The sequence below is a fragment of the Lactuca serriola genome, chromosome 5, assembly GCF_051521515.1.
Source record: "Lactuca serriola cultivar US96UC23 chromosome 5, Lser_US96UC23_V15, whole genome shotgun sequence".
Classification (NCBI taxonomy): domain Eukaryota; kingdom Viridiplantae; phylum Streptophyta; class Magnoliopsida; order Asterales; family Asteraceae; genus Lactuca; species Lactuca serriola.
The window spans coordinates 247912637-247938034 of NC_136412.1; the positions used below are offsets into that span (position 1 = coordinate 247912637).

Genomic DNA, 25398 nt, shown 5'->3' on the forward strand with positions numbered 1-25398 from the left:
ATCATTTTATTTCATCACACACCAACTATTTCATCTACCCATGTTTTACCCCCAACATATTTGTAGATATAAAATACATATACAGTTTAAATCATTTAAAACATGTATAATAGTGTTCATCTAACATAGATAACAAGTATACAGACAATATACACACATAGCATGTAATTTATATAAAATACTTCATATCTATGGGTAAGACGAAAATAAATATGCACTCACTTTAGTAGCGGGAGCAGATAGAATCTAAAAACGGTCAACGGCTCGTGATCGTCGGGTTCGGGACGCGGAACAGCTTCAGAAAACGAGAGAGAGAGAGAGAGAGAAGGAAGATTTGGTGTAAGAAGTGAATGAGGTCGAACTTGCTATTTATAGGCTGATTTCGGCCCATTCACGTCGTGAGAATTCATTGCTCACGTCGTGAGCCATGGATGAATCACCTCGTAGCTTCGACATCTGCGTTCTAGGCTTGAATAGTGTCTGTTTGACTCCTCACGTCGTGAGAATTCATTACTCACGTCGTGAGCTTGTGAGTTATCGTTCCCGTAGACTTCTAGCTTCGAAATGTGACTTTTTGACTCCTCACGTCGTGAGAAAAGAGGCTCACGTCGTGAGTCCAGTCAATTTAGGGGTTCTGACATGTGTCATGCTCTTAGACAGCTGTATCTTCGGAAGGTAATAACTTTTGCATACGAACTCCGTTTTTGACGTTCTTTATATCCACGCGTAGGTGGAGACGTACTATACAACTTTCATTTAGACTCCTAAGGATAAAAAGTAGTTTATCATAAACTAAATTTTTACGTTTCCCAGTGTCGTGCCGGTTTTGACGCGAAACTTCGACAGGTCATATCTTCTTCGTTATAACTCGGATTTCGGCGTTCTTTATATCTCTGGAATCCTTTTCCCAACCACTACAACTTTCCTCATAGATATTGGACATATCTATTATTTTATTTTTGACGCTTATTTTTATTATTAACTTATTATATCTTATAAATAAATATAAGGCATATAAAATCACATAATATTCAAATAATTTCTATTTATTATTAAAAAGTAGGTTATAAGTGTTGACCTTAACTATTACACCACTAAATTAATTCTTAGCCTAGAAACACGGGTGTTACACCAACTATCACACAATTGACAGTACTAGTCCCCTTTATTTAATTAATGTCTTTTAGCCACAAAATTAATTCTTATTAATTCTTGACAAATATTAATACAACAATATGATTTCTCCTTTAATATATTATTCTCATAATATATTAATAAATCATAATTAATCCTCTCTCTCCATAATTCATCCTATCAAGTTGCTTTGGTGAAGGTAGGTCTGTCAAATCGGGTCGTCGTGTCGTGTTTTTGTCTGAAACAACACGACGCAACAAGGTTTTTTGTAACACGAACACGACACGACACGATGTCGTGTTTTTTTTCACTAACACGAAAACGAACCATTAAAAAACGACAACACGACACGACACAACACAACAAATATAATATTACATAACTATTATTTTATTTAATTCATATTTAATCATATATATAACACGATAAAAACGACAAACATGACAAACACATGCTCAATCGTGTCAATTTCGTGTGGATTTGTAAACACAAACACGACACGACTAGACATCATGTTTTTTATACTTGACACAAACACGACACAAAAACGAATTTGAATTTTTATTTTGTCTCGATTTCATTTCGTGTCGTGTATTTTTGTCGTGTCGTGTCATAAATTGACACCCCTAGGTGAAGGCAACCCAAAGCGACCATGCACAATCGGGTCAAGTACATACCAAATATAGTTACGGGCTTAGACACTAATCCAACATACATAGGTTTTTCATCAAAGAAGAAGAAGGATCTGAGATATATGAGACTCGACGGAGAAGGAGAGAGAAACATAGGCGGTGTTTGTGGCTCGTGTTTCCAGACGAAGCCACCGTCGAGGTGTGAAGACGACGATGCTTATTGGGGTTTTCAGATCGGACCTACTGAAGGCTGAAGCCAACTTCAACGACGATCAGGTTTTGCACGTCTTCTCCGCCCTAGAGCCATTCTCCATCTCCCTCTTTTCTCTTCTTCTCGTCAGACAACCACCATAGCAAAAGAAGGCGCATCTACGCTGAAACAAGGGTTTCTTGGAGGAAGAAGATGGCATCCACATATGGTTTTACAACGATTGTTCTTGATTTTGAGGTTACAGATAAGGAAAATGTAATGTTTGAGTTTTCAGATCTAGAAAAATATGTTTGGATTCATCAGATAGTGGTGGTAGTTATTGAGTTTTAATTTGAAATTATAGATCTGGAATTATATGATTGTTTTGGTATTCAGATATGGAAAAATTATGTTATTATGGCTTTGGTGGTGACCGGAGGTGGCAATGACGGTTGTTAGTGACCAACGGTGGTGGTAGCGGTGGTGGTGGTGACTGTTAGTGGTGGTGGTGGTGACTGACAGTGGTGGTGGTGGTGGTGATAGCATAACTGGTAGTGGGATGAGAAAGAGTAGGGGGAGGGTGGGGTAGGGATATGGGTAATATTTCTTTTTTGTTTTATTTTTAGTTACGAAAATTCTATAATGTTTTTAAATAAATAAAAAAAAAAGTAAAAAAAAAGGTAAGGGCAAAATCGTCATTAATAAAAAGTTCAAAGCAAACTGGATCAAACTCGCAACAAAATAAAAACTTTGGACCTGTGGTGCTAGTCCAAACCTTTTTGGACAAAAGTGACAATTTTGAGCAAACCACAAGTACCATTTGTGCAGTTTAGTCTTTTGTTTATTTTTGAGTTATTAAAAGAAATTTTTTAATATGTGTAGGCCCTATCCACCTCCCTTTGTCCTTCCTATTGAACCCATCAGACTCCTGCCCCGAAATGTCATCCATTTTCTTACATGATATCTCTTTCTGTTTCTTTCAAATTAAATCTAGGGATGTCAACGGGGGCAAACGGGACGGGGAGTGCATCCCCCGCCCCCGCCCCCGAAATGGCCAACCATCCTACCCCCGTCCCCGTCCCCGCCCCCAAATCCCTCTCATTACCCCCACCCCCGCCCCCGATTGATTTTGGACGTTTTTTTTTGGGCTAATAGAAGTTGTTGTTTGGGCTAAAAAAAATTATTTTTTAGGTAACAAATAATTATTTATAGCAGAATTTTACATGTTAAAAATAAAAAATTATGACATCTTAAAAACATTATACTAGCAACTTAAAAATATGTTTTTGTTGAATTTTGTTGAATTTTGGGACGGAGAGTGCATCCCCCGCCCCCGTTCCCGAAATGTCCAACCATCCTACCCTCGTCCCCACCCCCAAATCTCCCTTATTACCCCTGCCCCCGATTGATTTTGGACGGTCTTTTTTGGGTTAAAAGAAGTTGTTTGGGCTAAAAAAATTATTTTTTAGGTAACAAATAATTATTTATAACATAATTTTACATGTTAAAAATAAAAAAGTTATGACATCTTAAAAACATTATACTAGCAACTAAAAAATATGTTTTTGTTGAATTTTGAAACCTCAAAATCATGTTATTGTTTATTATATCTATATAATTTATATATGTAAATATATGTATAATTTACTAACCCGGTCCCATGGGGTTTCGAGACAGGATTTCTGTAATTTTCTTCTCAAATTATACATTAAAATAACATAATTATAAATGAAGTGTGTTGTGTGTACAGTGTACTAAACTAGTAAACTTAAGAAGACATTTTTGTTTAATATCAAATATCGGACATTGTCCAAAATTGAGTGGGGCATCTGATCTGACACCCATCCCAATCTCGCATGTGTATACATGTACGTGACTTGTATCAGGCTATATTTTAAACTTTTGACATTTATATAATTTTAATTACTTAAAATGAATCGACAATATTAACATCACTAATGCAAAATATATAGGATTATAGGAATATGAGTTGTAAGCAATATCTCGTATAGTGAATTCAATGTTAATGTTAGATTTCAAATACTTATGATAGTAATACATGTTGTTTTCTTTTAGTCTTGTTGCTTTGAGTTGTAATTGTACATGTTATGATGAATGTGAGTGTTTTTTAATGAAATTTTGAGACTTTTAAAAGAAGTCCCAAAAATCATTGCGGTTTCAATAATTTTTATAATATAAGGATTTTATATGTAAGATAAAATAGGTTGCATCACGTTGCCTAGTCAAATCCCTTATCATATGCTTTTAATACTTTATTAAAACGAAAAAGTCAAAAGGATCTTGTTCAACTAACTTCATATGTGTTTTCCGTTGTTAATCAAGCACCTACCCTTTAAATATATTTTTTTAATTAATCTTGAAAAAATATTAATTTTTATTATACATAAAAAAATATGAATATAATGTAAATCTATACAGAAAACTAATATAATCTTTTGTCCAAGGCATGAGAATAAATTATTGTGAATTAAATTTTATATTTATTAATGGTGTAGGAGTTGTTAATATTGGCTAATACAAAATCTATTTTAATTCAAACATAAATGTGTGAGGTTTTTGAATGTTGACTTTCGAATAATTTATCTTGAAACCATCGGCAAATCTATATTACACGTAAATTGTTTGTAAAGAATGATTTAGATCAAATCCAATCCCTGAAAGTCTGAAGAATCACAACCAATTTTCTCATGCAAATTTATCGAACCGAATGAGCATCTTCTCCCCATCTTCATTCTGCAACGCCACCACGATTTTGATCTTTCTCCCATGGCGGCTTACAATTTCCACCGGGAAATACTGGAAGAACCAGCCAACGCCACCGAAGCCGAAATCTGCTCAATCCACTGTGATTCACTACAAAACCCTACCGGCGGTTGTGTAGCCAAATGCGCTTCCATCTGTCCGTACTTGTGTAACATCAGTGACTCATCTCCACCACCACAATCGCCACCGCCGTTGCCCACCGGCGGTTTTATCCTCAGTACATCACCCCCAAAACACCACCACTCACCACTTAGTCTCCCCCTCAAGATCTCCCTTGTAATTCTTGTTGTCACCTTCTCTCTGTTCCTTCTTTACACCCTCTACAAATTCTACACCGTCTGGTATCGGTCAAGACGCCGCCGCTCGCCGCCGCCATCACCGGAGAATCAAGAAACCCATGGTGAATTTCTTGATCACGATGTACTTGATCACCCTATATGGTACATCAGAACTATTGGTCTTCAACCATCCGTGATCAGTGCTATTACTGTCGTGAAATACAGTAAAACCGACGGCCTCATCGAAGATACGAATTGCTCTGTTTGTTTGAGCGAATTTCAAGAAGATGAGACGCTTAGATTATTACCCAAATGTAATCATGCTTTCCACATATCTTGTATTGATACATGGCTCAGATCACACACAAATTGCCCTTTGTGTCGAGCCGGAATTGTGAAGAACACACCAAATTCTTCTTCGGACCAAAACTTGGGTGATTCGGGTCGCACCGAAGAAACCCAATTGGCGATTTCGATTCCAGAAGAAGTTAATGGAGAAGAAAGACAAAGTGAAGTAGATCGTGAGAGTTCTGAATTGAGAACCGGGGTTGTAGATGAAGAAGAAAAAGGAGAAATGATCGGTGGAAGTGGAACTAGTGATTTCTTGATCATGAGAAGGTCAGTTTCTTTGGATGATTATGCAGCCTGTAGGATTAGTTCTGATGTACGTAATAATTATTACTCCGATCGCCATGAAGTTCAAATTCAATCCGTCAATGGTGATTTGGGATTCGGATTGATTAAAGTCGAACAAACAGCAAACAATCGCTCCACGGAAGAAAATTAGAGGGTAGTTCATCAAACGGAAGATCAAATGATCTTCAAATCAGCCCTGATTTCAGGATTCCTAAACTCATACCAGCAGGACAAAGAACCCTAATTTCTTCAAGTTTCTGATATCGATTTCTGGATGAGAGTCTTCATGGGCGCTTTTCTTTTACTTTTTTTTTTTCATTTAAAAATCCTACAAAAAGGATGGTTGTATAATCTTGATTTCTTTCAAGAAACGAGAAACACAAAATCATAAATGCACAGTTTTGCTGTTATCAAGTAATTATTGGATTCTACTTGCTTTCATATACTATGACAATTATCAGTTTCTCGATTCAATTTTGGCTTTTCTCTCTGATGATGACAAGATAAAAGCTTGGTGCTTTCTCAAGACATGACATATGGTTTATGTGAAGATAATCATCACATGTGGCAAACCTTCGTCATGATATTTTCGTATGTATGGCCTTTATATGTGTATAAATATGCTAGTTTATGTTTTATATAACTCGTGTTGTTCATTTCAAGATGAACTTTGTTAAAAGATTATCAGAATCACGTGATCTCAACACAATCCCATCAATCTACACCTACACCACAAACCCTAATGAATCCCCTGTTTCAAACTCTCAAGATTCAATCCCCACCATTGATTTTTCCCTACTCACGTCCCCTGATCCTTCCTTACGTTTGCAAGTTATCCAGGAGCTAGGTGACGCATGCAAAGATTGGGGCTTTTTTCAGGTACTTGTTAAGTTGTTATAAATCGTGAATTTGGTCACTTCAACTATGGCTGCATGCAGAGTAATTTTAATCTGTTTTTAATGATTTTGAATTGTTTAGGTGATTAATCATGGGGTTCCCGAAGATTTGATGAACATGGTTGTTGAAAAATCAAATGAATTTTTCAATTTGACAGATGAAGAGAAGAAAGATTTTGAAGAAAAGGATGTTCTTGATCCAATTAGATATGGAACAAGCTTTAATTCTAAGAAAGATAAGGTTTTTTGCTGGAGGGATTTTCTGAAAGTTATTGTACACCCGGAATTTCACTCTCCCAACAAACCTGTAGGTTTCAGGTAAGTTTCAGTGTTCATATTCTTGTACAAAGGTTATTGAAAGGGTATTTTGGACAATTGACATAAGGTCAAACGCTTTTATTGAACAACCTCTTCGAGTAAATATGGTCCTTACAATGGGAAAAAAACAAAAGGGTTGCTTTCATTGCCAACCAATTCTTATCAAGATTGTGTGTGTTTGGTTATCTATTTTTGGTCAATAAACTACACTCAAGCGATTTGTATTAGGCTGCTTTAGAAACCAATTGACTTTGGGTAATAGTGGAGCCACAAAATTTGTAAAGAGGACAAAATATACGAATTGATTACCATTTTGCTTTTGAGGGAAAAGTTCTATGATATAATTGCAAAAATCTAAAAGGGGGACCCCACCAATTGATACATGTCAAGTATTTTTGGTTGTGGGTTGGAGTCTAAAGGTTGATACCTTTTTCTTTGTAATTGTATTCTTGAAGAAAAGAAAATTGTTTTCTCCTTGATTATAGATGTACAACTAGATGTTTAATATACCTGACCTCAAAAAGTAGGTGATGTTTCTTTTCTTTTAAGAGATGTTTAAAATTGTTTTAAAAGATAACTTATTTAAAAAAATATGTGGACACTTTCTTCAAAGAAAAATATAAATGTGGGTAGCATTTTGTGGGGACTCGTTTCCCTGACTTTTCATTAAGTAAAAAAGGAAACATTATTATATAACTTAAAGTTCAAAAGAAACATCACCTACTTTTTGAGATCAGGTATATTAAATATGATATGAATTCTTGAGGTTCGCTAGAAGTAATTGACATATGCAATGGATTTAAATCATTAAATCATGAAATACCAACATAAAAAAGTTGTTAGTTCTGGATCTTAAAAAATTCCTTATCAAGTTTGAATTTCAGAGTTTATAAGTTTGAAAATGAAAATCAAAGGCGTCAATATGTGTTGCAGTGAGATTATGTTGGAGTACTCCAAAAGAACCAGAGAAGTAGTAAGAGGGTTACTTAACGGGATATCAATGAGCTTAGGACTCGACCAATCTTGCATAGAAAAAACTATGAAATTGGAATCCGGTTTACAAATATTTGTTGTAAATCTTTACCCCCCTTGCCCACAGCCTGAGCTTGCAATAGGGTTGCCCCCTCATTCGGATCATGGCCTCTTGACGCTCCTCATCAACAATGGTGTAGGCGGGCTTCAAATCAAACATAATGGCAAATGGGTCAATGTGAATGACACCTTTCCAGGCTCGTTTCTTGTCAATACTGCCGACCACCTTGAGGTACATAACATTGTCTTTGGTACAAACGACTGAACATACTTTCTAGGGTTATTTGTGATGATAAGGACTAGGAAGCGCATTCATATCTTTTGCGCAACTGAGAGACTGAGAGCTAGTATATATCTTAACCTTATTGGGTGGGCCTAAAAAGAATTTCTATTGAAATTGATCTTCATGTTGATCCAATGTATGCCACACACAACAAAACCTATCATATCATGTCATGTCTCTTATGTGTGTTTTTTGTTTGCAGATTTTTAGTAATGGGAAGTACAAGAGTGTGGAGCATCGTGCGATTGTAAATAATGTGGCCACGAGGATATCGGTAGTTGTAGCGAATGGGCCGTCGTTGGATACGGTGGTGAGGCCGGCTTATGAGTTGGTGGATGAAGAAAGGTGTCCCGCATCGTTTGTTCCGATGAAATATAAGGAGTATCTAGAAATGCAACAAGGCAACCAAATTGTTGGAAAAACTTGTTTGGACCGGGTGCGGGTATGAGGAAAAATGTATATGCGATCTTGTGTGATATCTTGTGTCATATTAATGTTCATCTAGTATTGCATTGTTGATTTTTGTGTATGAGTTATGTATATATATGCTTAGGTCAAGGTTTTTAAATACTAGCTAGATGGACCCTCAACTAAATACAAGATGACGCCATCAACCCCTCAACTGGCATTTTCATAAATTTTCAAGACATAATCTTTAAACAATATGGCGTACTGTAACAAAATCTCCATTTGCAATTTGTATAGTATAGGTACCATCTAACGACAATAAAGGCATGGCAAATTATTTCTAACTTCATGTGATATAAAAGAGTAATAATATATGCCCGCATGGTTGAACATAGGATTCCGTAGAAGGTATTGTCGGTATGTAATAGGTGTTGTCGGTGACATTTTTTATGGTAGAATAAAGAAAAACACATTCGAAATTTTCACACTGCTTCCGGAAACTAGGTGTTGCTGGTGACACTACTGACACCATAGTAGATCCGTCCGTGTATGTGCGCGTAATGACTTGATAAATAAGGTACCTAAAGCCTCATCATGTGTTTCCTTTGCTTCTTTGATGGTGAGTTGGCCTCATCTTTTATTTATAGTCGACACTATAGTTTCCTTCTTTATATAGTTGGAACTATACTTGCCTTTTTGTAACATTCCAAAATTTCAGATGAAATTTATTTTTAATTCATTTCAAAACATCTAACAAACATGTCAAAACAACCGAAAGTGTATCGTAGTGGAATAACATCAGAGTACAAAACCTCAAAATCACATAATGTGGAACACATGGGCGTTTGCAGTGCGATCAAGCCGGACACTTCCCTTTTGAGCTAGAAGTACCTGAAACATAAACTGAAAACCGTAAGCACAAAACTTAGTGAGTTTCCCCAAAATACCTCACACCATACATACATAACAGCAAAATAGAATTGGGTCTATTTCGCCTCATTCGGTCTCTTTCAACCGATATTGGGTATATTTCAACCCCTTCGGTCTCTTTCAACTGGTCCTGGGTCTATTTGACCCTCTTTGGTCTCTTTCAACCGGTACTTGGTATATTTCAACCCCTTCGATTTCTTTCAATCGGTATTGGGTATATTTTAATCCCTTCGGTCTCTTTCAACCAGTATCGGGTCTATTTTACCCCCTACAACTAGCATATAATCATAACAGTAAGAGTCACAAAGATAAGCATATACATGCATAACAGGAAATTGTCACGAAAACAAATATCATCCTACAAACATAACCTAGTGGGTCGGCATTGGTGCCTTCGACCCACAAGTATAGTGAAGGAAACCCACCTCAGTCTGAAGATAAAAAATCACACTTGGTGCTACTTCCCGACTTTCACACTGAACACATCCAAATTATACCTAATCAATAATTAAGGAAATTTCCATAGTCCAAAGTCCAATTCATACTCTATCATATCAATAGGTAAAAGACTATTTTACCCTTCTCACATCTGACCCAACAACTCATGACCCAAAACCCCAAAAGTTCCATGGCCCCAAAAGGCCCATTAAGGCACCTCGGTGCATATGCCCTACGTACCACCTCAATACGCCCGGCGTACAGTACTTAAACCTTAACTACATTTTTAGGACTTATTCTTTTAAGACCAAAATACCAAATCCTCAAGTTCAAGCGTAATGAATTTCTAGAGTCATAAAGTTCCTGAATTTATGACCTAGCATGACTTAATAGTGCCCAACACCAAACCTAAGCTTCTTAACATAACAAAATGACCAAGGACTTGCTTAAAAGTGCTTAATACTTTAAGACTTTACACCTAAGGCTCATATATAATTCAGATGGGTGTATTAATCAATAAAGTCATCAACTTGATGCCTTTGCATGGCTCCAAGAAACCCAAAATCCAAATAGAGTCTACTAGCTTGGCCAAGAGATCAACAACCCATGCATGGTTGGTCCATAACCATCAAGATAAAAACTTTATGAACAAGGGACCTTTAAAACATCAAAATAAGCAACCCAAAACTTACGGAGTATCATATACTCTCAAGAATCAACTCATGGGACCAAAAAGCACAAAAACCCACTCACAAGCAAGATCTAACAAATGAACCATCAAGTTTGAGACTTTTTACCTTCAAAAGATAGATCAAGAAAAACTAATCTAGGATCCACAAGCTCTAATGTAACACCCGATTTGTCAGGTAAATCCCTTAGCCACTATTTCCTGCATTTGGATCCTTGGGCTCGAGTACGATGGGCATACACATGGTACGTCATGCATACTCTAGTGGTTGTATGAGGGGGTGTCCCCTACGTAAAATGAGTGTACCCATGTGTACTCATGGCGTATGTGAGCCAGGGGTAAACCCTAATTTTTAGGTTTTGCACCCTATTTAAAAACATTAATTCCTTCACCTCTTTCACCTTATCAGCCTCCTTTTCCTTTTGAGCCATATATCGAAACCCTAATCCATTTTCCCAAAATATTGAGCTTGTGTGTGTGTTTTGTGTGTATGGTTCTTAGTGAAGAAGAAAAAGATTTGTGGAGAAGCATTGGACAAGAAAGAGCTTGTAGATTTAGAGGTTTCTCACCATTTCTCGCTTATTGGAGGTAAAAAGCTCCCACCTTGATGACTCCATGTGTTAGTTTTAGTTTAGGGCTTATGTTCTTCATTTTTTGGTCCTTAAGGTGCTTCTTGAGAGTATAAGCTACTCCAAAAGAAAATAATGTTAGATCCTAGTGCTTCTGATGTCCCTTGAGCATAAAAATGGTGTCTTGATGGATTAAGTTCAACCATCCAAAGGTTAAAGGTTGTTTCATGAAGTTAGTGTGACAAAGTCCAAAATTTGACCCTTTTAAGACATGCAAAAGCATAAAGTTTGCAACTTTATGGCTTAATACGCTCTAATAAGCTTAGATCTAAAATTGGACGTTTGGTCTTAACTGATTAAGACCTTGAAAGGATATTTTGGCTAGCTGCAGTGTACGTCGGACATACCTAGATGTACGTTGCGCGTACACTCCTGATATCCTGACGATGCATGGTTTGTGAGTACGTCAGGCGTACTGGTGGTACGTTGAGCGTACTCACCAAAAAGGATTTGGGATTTTTAAGCCTCAGGCCATTGGACTTAGGGACTTCGGCCTTTATTGGGCTACAAGCTTTTCGATAATGGCCTTCTTGATCTTAGGCCCATTTTGGATATAGACTATCTTCTGGGCTTGGGGCTAATGGTATTTGGGCCTTGGTAGGTTAGGCCTAATAAGGCAAGGGTTAAGCAGCCTTTTCAAGGTTTAGACTATCGGGTTAGATTATTTACCTAATTTTTAATTATGGTTTTATTACTTGTGATTTAGAGTGAGAGGATTTAGCGAGTCAGTAGCTTAAGTGTGATTTGATATCTTTAGTCTGAGGTCAGTTTTCTTCACTGTAGTTGTGGGTCGTAGGCACCAAGAATGACCCACTAGATTGTGTTTGTAGTATGATGATTATCTTCATGACAACTACCTGTTGTGCCTATACCTGCTTGATGTCTCTGTGACTTTTATTGTTGTGATTATATGTGTAGTGGTAGGGGTGAAATAGACCCGATACCAGTTGAAAGATATCGAAGGGGGTAAAATAGACCCGATACTGGTTGAAAGATACGAAAGGGGGTGAAATAGACCCAATACCGGTTGAAAAATAGTGAAGGGGGTGAAATAGACCCAATATGTTTTTGATTGTTATATGTATGGTGTGGGGTATTTTAGGGGAACTCACTAAGCTTTGTGCTTACGGTCACTACTAGAAACAACCCTTTAATGACACACAAACAATGACACACATTGATTTAAGATGCACATTTTCTGCGTGACTTAAAAATAATGCCAGTTTTCTAAAATTTGAAGGATAGAGCACACGCATTTTTGCGTGCCCTAAAATTAGTGTCCAACAAAAAAAACATGGAGGGAACCTATCATAAAAAGCGTGTCGTGTAAAGATGTCGTTTTATATTTTTTAGTAAGGTGTGTTCTCCGTTTCTTTAGCAGCCTTTGGGGGAAATGAAATCCCGAAAAACTCCTTCTAAAATCCTCTACCTAATAGAATTGTGAGGTAGGCAATCCTTTTGAAGCATCATGTCTTCCTCTACCTCTTCACTCTCTCTCTCTCATTTCTCTTTGCAAGCCCTAAGTCACCACCACCAACATCGAACCCCATCAGCTCCAAGATTTTGGAGTGCATATGATAACATCGACATCAACACTGTTACGTCTAATGAAACAACATAGGGAACCATTTCACAATTTGAAGATGACAATCCATGACCCACCACCGCTTCTCTCTCCTCATCCATTTCGTTCCCATACATGTATCTTCTTCCTATCTCTATCATCCTTTAAAGAAGATAAATAATCCATGAAATAATCGCAGGTTTTTTATGTGTAGGTTGAAAGTGATTAAGCTTCCAGAATCCACTCTCTCTCCACTGTTCTCTCCTCCTTATTGTAAGACTTCCTTACAGCCACAAATCCTTCCTGGATTACAACAAACTCTTTTTTCTCAATCTGTAGGCATGATGATTCTGCACTCTTATTTACCCACCCGTTCATACTTTGATTGTGCAATGACTGTGGTTCTAAGGACCATGTGGGAAATCTTATGTCTGACGAAAAGAGGTCCCTTAATGAAGAAGATGGTTGGTGTCTCTGTTATTTTTCCTCTTTTCATTTAATGTCTATGTCATCGTGACAATATCATGGTAATAATATGATATTTACTTGAAGATTGCCTTTTTACATAGTAATACACTTCTTTTACTTGAAGATTTCCCTTTCTCTCTCTCCAAACATGGATTTTCATTTTAATCTTTATTGTGATTTGGGTATGCACATATTTCAAGAGAAAAATCACATGTTTTTCTTGATCGATAGAGAAATTGGTTATTATTTTCAATATAATGTTGATTTTGATTGGATTTGTACAAGATTGAAGACAAAAACTGTCAAAGAGGTGACTTTTTAGATGCTCTCATATTGGTGGAAGATTTTGTGGGAGAATGAAAAAGGAAGAAAAAACAGGTCCTTGTGGAATGAAGTCGATCCTTGCTTGTTTATAACAGTAGGGCAAAACTGTCAAAGAGGTGACTTTTTAGATGCTCTCATAATGTGTTTAACTTTAATCCCCTTAAGCTTATTTATATATTGAAAATCATAATTTGTTTAACTTCAATCCCCAAAGTTGTTTTACATGCTCTCAGGAAAGTCATTATAGAAACAGGTGATATTGATGTTACACTTGAAAGCCCATAAAGATACAATGTAGTGTATACACTGCCTGCAAGGTAATAAACCAATTTCATTTAAATAATGAAATTTTTTGCAGCAAACTTATAAAATGTTGTAACCAAGGGCGACATATGCATTCAAAGGGTGTCAATCGATACTCTTTACTCTGGAAATATATATATATATATATATATATATATATATATATATATATATATATATATAATAGTTTTGATATGGACACCCTTTGTTTATGGGTTCGGGCACCTTTTGTTTGAGATTAAATTAAAAAACAATATAAAAAAAACAAGACCAATTCTAAAAAGATAGATCCAGAAAAAATATAAACTAGAAACATCGATTTATGATTGATTTTAGTTTGCCAAAATTATAACAAAAATTTGAGATTTGTCTTCTTTTACTTATTCACAGTCACATTGTTACAGCTTATTGCCTCAGCTAGAAGCCGTTCAGCCCTCAAGTGGTCCTCTTTGTTTTCTTCTTGGTTCCTAGCCTTTTATTAGTAAGTCAAAAGTTGAATTACCTTATATCTGATTCTTCTCTTCTTGGTTTTCCTTTTCCAAATGAGGGATACAAAGTAACCTAGGACTTTTGTTTATCTAGAACTTTAAACTCTAAACTACTGAGAAGATAATATGGTTATTGCTTTGTTATGGAATGTGGAATTTGGTTATCAGATTATTTCTGAAAACGAATGTACAGAGGCTAGATGAAATGTTACAAAATTGTAGTACTTTTTCCTTTGTTGAATTTTCATTTTTGTGGTGGAAAAACCTTGGATTTAGAGTCCATAAAGTAAAAGTTAATTGACAGTTCAATATTTTTAGTGGCATTTTGTAAGATAGGTAAATAGATTACTAAGTGCCTTTTATAGAAATGCATATAATGTTATTATCTTTTGTGTTTTTATATATAAGAAAATTGAAAAAAAAGTCATAATTCTTATGAAATCTAAGTGGAAAAAAAGATAACAATACTATGAAAAATACTAAGGGGAGATAAATGTGTTGAAAATTTTCTTCACTTTTTTTTAGATTAACCATTTTACTTACCCTCTACTTTTTTTCATATTGTGATCTTAATTGTGTAAGTTTCACTTTTCACATTAAGAACTTACTCTTATGAAGTACAAAAACATAAATGAGGCCAAACATTATTCTTAAGTATGAGAGGAGTTTACTTCTATACTCTTAAGAAATGAAGTGAATTAATGTTACTATTCTCAAGATTCATATCATGTACTCATTCTGAAGTACAAAAACATAATCATTATGAAGTACAAAAACATAAATGAGGCCAAACATGATTTTCATTTTCAATTGGGCCATATGATATATAAATCTAATTAATTGGCCTAAAAAGAAGGGTATACCCTCATTGTCTGTAAAATGTGTTTTTTAAAGATTTATGTGTGTTTTTAAATCAATTGGTATGATCAAGTGGTTTAACATCAATACAGAAGACAACACTTGGTTAGTATAAGTTTTTTGGTCATTTTTTTCTCATAATTTGTGGGTTTTTTTCAATATGGTTGACAATTCTGGTCATGTTTTCACATAGATCATGTTTGAGGATGATATGATGGTGCTTCTTAATTTGGTGAAAGTTGATTCATGTATCTTAATACCTTCTAATGTTCCATTAGTTATTGATTATACTTTCAGGTCAAGTTTAGAGATATTATTTGTATACATTATATTTTTGTATAATGAGATTATTGAATGTGATTCAGTTTAAATGTTAATACATTTATCGTATGAAATGAATTGTTTTCTTATTATTCTTAAATGTGTGTAGTAAATGCGTATTGTAAATGGCTGTTGAAGTTTATGACACACAAATGTGTGTCATATTCATTTATGAAAGGGGCTTTAATGATATGTAATGTGAGTCATAAATACGCGTCGTAAGGTTACGACACACAAATACGTGTCGTATTTCTTTATGACAAGACCTTCCTTGACACACATTGCATGTTGTAAACATGTTTCGCAAATGTAGGTCGTAAATTTATGACGCGCAAAAGCATGTCGTCTTTCTTTATGACAGGGCCTTCCTTGACACGCATTTGCATGTCATCTGTGCATTTTATGACACACAATTCGTGTCATAAAAGGGTATTTTTGTAGTAGTGGGTTTTCAGTTTATGTTTCAGGTACTTCCAGCTTGAAGGGTAAGGACCTGGCCTAATCGCACTGCATCCACCTATGTTTTTCCGCATCGTGTGATTTTGGGATTTTGTACTCTGATAATATTTTACTATGATATACTCTCGACTATTTTGACATGATTACCATATGATTGGAATGAATTTAAAAATGAAAATTTTATCTAAATTTTTGGGATGTTACATCTAAGCAATCCAACTCTTCTCCAATGAGTTATTTTTCTTCCAAATGCACCAAAAACCCGCCAAAATCACTCAAAAGCTCAATAATCTTCCATGTGAGGCTAGGGTTTCAAGGAAACAGCTTAAGAGGGTGGAGGGTGAAGGTAAGGAGGTTTGGAAATAAGTTAAGGCCTTAAATAGGGTCCAAGACCCAACATTAGGGTTTAAGTATAGGTCGCAAACGCCCAACGTTCATATGGAACGCCCAGCGTTCCTGAAGGAACCTTCGCGATCAACTAACCATGAACGCCCAACGTACATTCCTTGTACGCCCAACATTCCCGACTTAGCCCAAAATCCTCATAACTTCAAACGGGCATAACTTTTTCGTTTCAACTCCGTTTTCGACGATCCTTATATCCACATAAAGGTGTTGAGTAGATCTACAGCCGTATCTATTTACTTTTGACTTAAAACACATGGAACTGAAATCCTTAAATTGAATAGAAGGTTTGAAACATTACTTTACCAATATACCCTTGTGCTCCAAATCACAAACCGGTCGAACTTTTTGATCACCAAATCTATATTACCCACATCCAAATAGGTATAAACCTCTCTTTCCCCGAGCTCGAAGCCTTATAACAACTGATCTGTGGGTCACGACCCCGAATTAAGAAACGACTTAAAACAGGGTGTTACAACTCTCCCCCACTTAAATTAGATTTTCCTCATCAAAATCATTCCTTACTACATCTTCTGCCATCCTAATCGATCTTGCCCGCACTTCCTAAATTATGTTTAAGACTGAAGATTCATCCCAAATAGATGAACGTCCTCCAATCCTGTCGTCCAAACCCCATTGTAGCATAAAACACTCATTCCTCTAAAAGAATGAACCTTAACACTCTACCCTCAGTCAATGAAAGAAACCCAATTGCTCTGTTTGAGAACTGAAACAATTACCTTACTCTTCCTAACTGGAAGACCTCAAATCACAATGTCAACCACTCAAAGCTGGAAACTTCTTAAAGGTTGAAACCCATCAATTTAAAACCCTAAAAATTATTCCTTAAGACTGTTGTTCATTCATTTGATGTACCCGCCTCTAATTCCTCACTAGGAACACCACTCAACCATGCAGAAGGAATACTTAGAATATAGCGATCATGAATTTTAACAAACCCAAAATCCAAAAATTGTCCCCAAAACCTTAAATATACAGTTGAATTCCTGACAAGTCATCATGGTGGTTGTCGAGGCCAAAAAATTAATAAACCTAAATATTTTACACTAAAATAGTGTATAGTGGTAAATGAGTCGAATCCACGAAGATTGGTTTAACTCTATGAAAATCTCTTTGTAAAAATACTTGTAAAATGACAATAAAAGTAAAAATGGGGGTTTTGGTCTTTTGAAATACTTGAAATAAACTAATATTTAAATAGACAATTAATAAAATAAGGGTTTGATGTAAAATCAATAAGAGAAAGATGGTTGACTTAAGGTTTCCTCACTTGAACATTTGGTGAACATATCATTAGAATCCAATGGTGCAATACTTGTTACAAACCTGCAATTTGGCTATAGTAATCCAAGAAGCTTGAGATTACCCAGAATTTTCTTAGTTGTTAAAATGGTTAGAGAAACTCATAAGAATTTCCTTAGTGAAAGTCATAATTTCCATTAAGCATGTAATTAGTGAAAGTCAACTAGCATTAAGAACCAAAAAGTCACCAAATCCAAGAGAAGTCAAATGCTTTCACTACCATGTTGGAGAAAGTGTTTTTATGATTGTGTGAAGCAAAACTAACACAAAAATCATTTGTTGTTTGCTAATTTGAGGATCCTTTACTTAATCAAAAAATCAGCCAACTAATCACCACAAACACATTTAAACTCAGGAATAAAAACATACATGTAGTGATAAGATGTTAAAACACAAAACTTTCCCAGAAAGATTCAAGAACAAGTTCATGGAGTCTTCAACATTCAAAGGATTTCACCAAAGTTAACCAAGTTTTTTTAGCCTAGCATGGCTAAACTCAAGAAGCTAAAGCTAAAGTAAAATGTACCAAACATGAAGCAAGATTTAGAGATGAAAAGATGATGTTCTTCAAGTGTTCTTGGCCTTCAAAGTTTCAAAAACTCTAGAGATAGTGCTCCAAAATCGGATGTGCAAGTCTCCCAAAATAATCCCACCAAACTTCCTCAAATAGAAGCCAAAAATAAAATCACGAATTTGCCCTTACAGGAACTCACGTGGGCGTTTTTCATTTTTGGTGCCTGCACTACTTAATCCACTAGCCTAGTTTTTGTCCGATCAGCTTTTAGCTAGTTTTTCTTCAATTTGAGCCCAATTTTCTTTTTCCAAATCCTCCAAAGCTCTAGAAATCGCCCGATCATTAATTCTCGCACGCTTGAAAAATTCTTCAATCTTCGTTTAATTAAGAGATAATCTTCTTCAATGCTCCATCCATCTAAAGCCCATTTTATGTATCACCTCCACTGAGTATTAAGCCTAACAATCTTTATTGTTCTATAAATCCAATTGCCTCCTGAAGATCTTGCACCTCTAGTCTCCTTTAAAGCTGCAATTATGCTCACGAAACTAGAAAGTACCCGTAATGGTCATAAAATAAATAAAAGGAAAATATGCATGGAAATTAACTAAATTATGAATAAAATATGCTAAAATAAACTATAAAAAGAAGTAAATATAATGAAATTATCACATCACCAATCCACTGCCCCCACGAGCATAATGATGGTTAATCCAATAATCTCATGTTGCATCCAAATTCCACATCAACTCAGGTCTACATCCACCTGATAAATTATTTGGGCCTTTTAACTCGAACTTCATGACCCGAAGTTTAGAACCAATACCCAACATTGGTATCCAAATTCCTAATAAACAGCCCGCCAATAAATGGGTTTTATAATACAACCATGTAGCAAGAGACTTCCAATGCACCACTAATATTCCCAGCTAATCTTGTTGCACACATGATCCAAACCAGTTGGTCATTTAGTCTCCCAACTCTAAAATAAATACACTAACACCCAACCATGACAATAAAGCTAATAATTTGAGACCCATAAGTCTCAATGAAATGACTATTGGGTCCCACTAATGTGAGTCATGCGACTCCTAGTTCATGACACATCATGACACCATCTAACCACTAGAATGATAAGCTCACGGTACTAAGCCGATCTTGTCATCATTCCACCATTGACCTGAAGAATCACGACCAGCACTACAGGGGCCTAAAGGTACTTAACCATCAACCCACCAACTTGTAGGAACCCAATCAACACCCCTCTCAATCACTATCTAAACATACTACTAACCAAACCCTTCTATAACACATAATTCCTTGCATAACACAGGCTTCTACCAACGCAAAATCAGACGAAAACATGGTCGTGCACAACCAACAAAAGAGATAAGCGGTTGTACTCTTGCTCCAGCTCAATGACTACTAACCAATTTAGAACCATACCAATGAATTTGGACCAAATGTTCTCATGCTATCTTACTCAGTCCATAAACACCTCCTCATAACCATATTAGATGAAATACCACGATATACATGCTCAATGGGGAACACAACCATCCCTAGATCTACTGCATTCCTTCATCCTCGCAACCTTACCCAAAGGGTGAAGTGCCAATAGATCTAATGAAATGACGATCCTCATCCATTATCAGAAACATCCTCATGAACGACCAAAACCAGATCCCACACCTTGATTGAAACTGAACAGATTCCACCAATATGTAACAAGCTCGAGAAGACATCCAAGGTGATCTGGAAATGATGTCAAAACTTTAGTTGAATCAATCCCACTACAAATCCTACCGACACAACATGCCAAAATTAGATTCTATGTATATCAAATTCACACCTGGAAAACTATACAATGCTGCTCCAACATCCGAACTTCAACTAACCAAAGACATCTGCCAAACTCGAGCTTGCTGTGAACAATAATTCCCCAACCAACAATTAAGGGTAACATAATCAGAAACCAAAAATATAAAACATACATAAATTGACGATAGGTTGACGCATCCATTGAACTCCAACTGATATAACTCGAAACTTTCGAAGAACCTCTGCTATTGACAATGACCAAAATGACCAACGATCGAGAATGCATTGACAATTAATGCAATGACCCAATACACCACTAAAAAAACCATGCAAAACTAAACATACGAAACTCTAAAATTGATTTACCGATCAATAACTGCCCAACCTAGATTATAGATAGCAATTTATGCAACGAGTTGACAAATCCCTCAACAACCGATACTCAACCTGAGTGACCGAAATGCCTCATGACATAATCATTGGAGTTCCCAAAAGGAATCCACTGTCTACAATGAGCTCATTATCCACAACTTCTTGTCGTGAAGACGACTCTTTCATTCCTGGACACACACATCTGATGGCAACTTGCTATGCATCCATGTCTTGACCAAATCCTGAACCAAAGCCTCTTATCTACATACCATAGATCCCTATGACCCATCCTTTTGAAACCAGGTACTCTAATAGATCGATGATCCTCCAAGTAGAATACTTAGTGCTCCCCCACTTAGGGTTTGAACTACCACCAACTGATGTTGCAACAAATAAATACTCAAACCAACTCATCCAAATACATACCCTACATGACTCTCATAATTTATAACACAACACAATATGCTCCTCTAGATGAAGACCAAACGACTCAAAGATATCTCGAATCTCAAATGGAGACCTCAGAAACCATCCAATCATAACCGCCTACAACATCAAGAATCCCTTGCAGATGCCCATGTAACAATTATGACGGTCTATTCATAGCTCTGATTCTTTATATAGAAACAAATGGACTGCCACACCCCTCGCCAATAATTCCCCAACAAAGCATTATTCACAAGAATTACTCATAAATATAAGAAGCATCATTCTCTTAGTTAGGATACATCAGAGACAAAAAAAGACGCCGCTCCCGATTCACATCCTTTGATCACCTGAAACAATGAACTAGTGCCTGACCTAACTAAATTCAAAGAAATCAGACCCCTAATCTTATCTCAAGGCAACCATACCACAAAAATCCTTTTGTGCATTCCTACACTTACATACCTGTCGACAAAGAAAACCACAATCTACTAGACTCATGTCAGGACTACATCCCAACTCTTAAAATCACATGTCTACTCTCTCTTTCCTTTGAATGCAGAAAGCTTGCAGTATATAACCCCTATCAATGATAGTCGCATCCCAATCTGTCTGCCAATCACTTATCCCATGGCTACATTAATCAAACAGATCATCATAATCGCTTCCTTCTTGAGTCCCATGACTCAACTGGCACTTCCAGGAGAAAGGCCCTCAAGACCTCATAATTAACTAACTCACCTAGGTCTACATCATTCAAACCCAAACTAACAAGGCCACTAAAGCCCAAACAATCACCAGACCATCGTTAGCATGAACAAACATAACTGATAAACTGATAAAGACAAAAACACACTACAATGAATCATGGTGCCGAACCATGCCATCTTCCCTTAACCAATTCCTTAGAATCCCCCAAATTGTCCTCGAGTCGAGTACAAATCCTATGCTTTCGGTAGTACGGGCCCAATACTACCTTCCACATCTATCCAGATTTTCCCCAAAAACCATATTGGGTCCTCTAAGTAACTACTCATGTCCAAATCCGTCTGATCCAATCACGAACACTCGCCCTCAATCGAGGACACACTGCTAACCTTCCTAGATTCTCCTTCTAGGATTTCTCTTCTGAAAATGCTCACACCCAGCACATTGAAACATTCCTCCTAGGCTTTCCTAGGGTTCTCGTCACACCCCTCTCCATCATCAGCTATAGAAGAGACTCCCTCTAATACCTTCTAACTACCTTACGAATACAATTACATGCCACAGACAATATAAAATTCTTCGACTACAAGGTCTCACAGTACAACGATTGGACCTAAACAAGAGTTGCACAATAAATTTAAACCTAACCTTCTAAAATTATCTAATACCTGCAACATGTAACCTAACGTATTTTCTTAATAGTTAGCTAATATTAATGGAGGTCTCTGAAAGCACAAAGCAAGCAGCATTCGAGCATCGAGTTGTCCAAGCCAGAGCATAACCTAATCAGGCCATTCTATCCAACATCTGAATCCATACTAACATGCAGTTCCAAAGGCTCAATCAATAGAAATATAAAGGCATCTATCCTAGTAGCCTATTATGGAATTCTGAGTAGATCCTTAGCCTAATCTAGCATGCAATTCTCATATACTCATATCGAACATCAAACATAAAACATGTATGGGTATTTTGGGAGATACTTACTTGAGCTCGATTGATTGCACACATTGCACTCCTTTTTATTAAAATCTCTTAATAAAAAGTTTATTTTTACGAAAAATATACAAAATCCTCGGTTTGAGTTCAGACACACCCAAGAGTATTCCCAAATCCCTCAAACCAAGGCTCTGATACCAATGCGTAACATCCTAAAATTTCAGACAAAAAATTTATTTTTAAATCATTTCAAAACATCCAATAAACATGTCAAAACAACCAAAAGTATATCATAGTAAAATAACATCAGAGTACAAAATCCCAAAATCACATAATGCGGAAAATATGCACAAAGCTTAGTAAGCTTCCCTAAAATATCTCATTCCATTCATACATAACAGTTAAAACATAACTAGGTCTATTTCGCCTCTTCGGACTCTTTCAGCCGGTACTGGGTCTATATCAACCCCTTCGGTCTCTGTCAATCGGTAATAGGTATATTTCAACCCATTCACTCTCTTTCTACCGGTACTTGGTATGTTTCAACCCCTTCGGTCTTTTCCAACCGGTATCGAGTCTATTTCACCCCTACAGCTAGCATATAATCACAACAGTAAGATTCATAGAGACAACAAGCATATAGACGCATAACAAGAAATTATCACGAAGACAATTATCATCTTACAAACATAACCTAGTGGGCCGGTATTGGTCCTTTCAACCCATGTGTATGAAGAAGGAAACTCACCTCAATCTGAAGATAACAAAATCACACTCGGTGTTGCTTCCGGGCTCTTCACACTGAACATATCCAAATTATCCCTAATCAATAATTAAGGAAATTTCCATACTCCAAACTATACTCTATCATATCAATGGGTAAAAGACTATTTTACCCTTCCCACATCTGACCCAAAACCCCAAAATTTCTAATGCCCAAAAAGGCTCATTAAGGCACCTCGGTGTGTATTCCCTGTGTACCACCTCAATACACCCGATGTATGGTGCTCAAACCTTAACTCTATTTTTAGGTCTTATTCCTTTAAGAAAAAAAGACCAAATCCTCAAGTTCAAGCCTAATGAATGTCAAGATTCATAAAGTTCCTGACTTTATGGCCTATCATGACTTAAAAGATCCCAACACCAAACCTAAGCTTCTTAACATAACAAAATGACCAATGAGTTTCTTAAAAGTGCTTAATACTTTAAGACCTTACACCCAAGGTGCATATATATTTCTATTGGTATCTTAATAAAAAAAAGTCATCAACTTGATGCCTTTGCATGGCTCCAAGAAAACCAAAACCCAAATCAAAGTCTACTAGCTTGACCAAGAGATCAACAACCTATGCATGGTTGGTCTACAACCATCAAGATACAAACTTTATGAACAAAGGAACTTTAAAACATCAAAATAAGAAACCCAAAGCTTCTGGAGTATCATATACTCTCAAATATCAACTCATGGGACCAAAAAGAACAAAAACCCACTCACAAGAAAGATCTAACAAACGAATCATCAAGTTTGATACTTTTTACCTATAGAAGATATATCAAGGAAAAATAAGCTAGGATACGCAAGCTCTAAGCAACCCAACTCTTCTTCAATGAGTCTTGCTTCGTGATGTAGGCCAAGATACCCGGGCGGTCCAGGTGTACTGTAGGCCTTACGCGGCGGTCCAGTCAGACTATAGGCCCAAGGGAGTGGTCCAACCATATGTTGTAGGCTAAAAAGATGGGTCCATGTTTATTGTATGCCTTGTGAGGTAGTCCAGTCAGATTGTAGGCTCATGTATGCTTGCATTGTATGTGTATTGTTATATGGGGTATTTTGGGGAACCTACTAAGTTTTGTATTAGAATTGTGGATTCAAATGTTTTTAGGTACTCATCGGATTGTGAAGGAGAGATTGTACACACACATACACATCAACGAATTTATGATTTGAGATTCCACATTGTTATCCTTATAAATATGATTTTGAATTATGGTTTATAAACATGGTTTGACTTTAATTTAACTTTATAAAAACAGTTGTGTATTCTATTTTTTTTTTAAAATGAAAAAAAATTTATTCTAGAATTTGAAATGTTACACTGAAGCTAGTATTTGGTCATCATTCTTGAGGTAACATGTTTGTTTCTGTTCTGCACCCTTGGACTCATTATAAATCAAAGACTAGATCCCCCCCTTTTTTTTCTAATTTGGTCCCCATTGTTTACTCTCGTGAACCAGTTTGTTCTTCATTTTGCTTCTAATCAGCCCCTCCCTTGGATTCAGTCCTTGGTCCACATGTTTGGTGTTATGTTTTACTTCTTACCCGGTCCAAACCTCTAACTGATTCAACTTCTAACCTATTTAGTTGTAACTTAGTTAACAACTATCAAATGGCCCCTAAATATCCACGTGTCTCAGTTTCAAGAGCAAGAACTATAAGTGACTTTGTAACTCATCGAAGTGAGACATAACATTTAATAACTTTTACTATAGTTGTTGATATGTAAAATTGTCTCCTTAAATGTTTTGAATTTGTTTATATAACAAAGGTTTTTGTTAAACCATATTTTGTGATTCATGATTAAATTTCATGAAATTTATAACAACCATAGCTTTTAAAATCATTAAATTTTAGGGTGTCACAATGACGTTTTCCATACTTCTTATAGAAGATAGCCCTAATAGGTTACCACCACTACGAAACATCCAACACCAAATCGATTTAGTACCTTGTGCCAGTCTTCCAAACCTACCCTACTATTGGATGATCCCTAAAGAATCTGACATTTCATAAGAGGAGGTAAAGGAGCTCTTGAGCAAGGGGCATAT

General features: G+C 36.3%; 2 protein-coding genes across 2 annotated transcripts; both read left to right on the forward strand.

The window, feature by feature from the left end:
* The first annotated feature begins 4523 nt into the window (after positions 1-4523).
* On the forward strand, positions 4524-6072 carry LOC145053949 (uncharacterized). Its single transcript, XM_079002074.1, has one exon. The coding sequence runs from the start codon at positions 4744-4746 to the stop codon at positions 5803-5805; it is 1062 nt and encodes a 353-aa protein (XP_078858200.1). The 5' UTR covers positions 4524-4743; the 3' UTR covers positions 5806-6072.
* A 76-nt stretch (positions 6073-6148) lies between these two features.
* On the forward strand, positions 6149-8712 carry LOC145053948 (2-oxoglutarate-dependent dioxygenase 19-like). Its single transcript, XM_079002073.1, has 4 exons — positions 6149-6533; positions 6633-6868; positions 7802-8132; positions 8386-8712. Exons 1-4 carry the CDS (start codon positions 6285-6287, stop codon positions 8629-8631), a joined length of 1062 nt encoding a protein of 353 aa, XP_078858199.1. The 5' UTR covers positions 6149-6284; the 3' UTR covers positions 8632-8712.
* The last annotated feature ends 16686 nt before the right edge of the window (positions 8713-25398 follow it).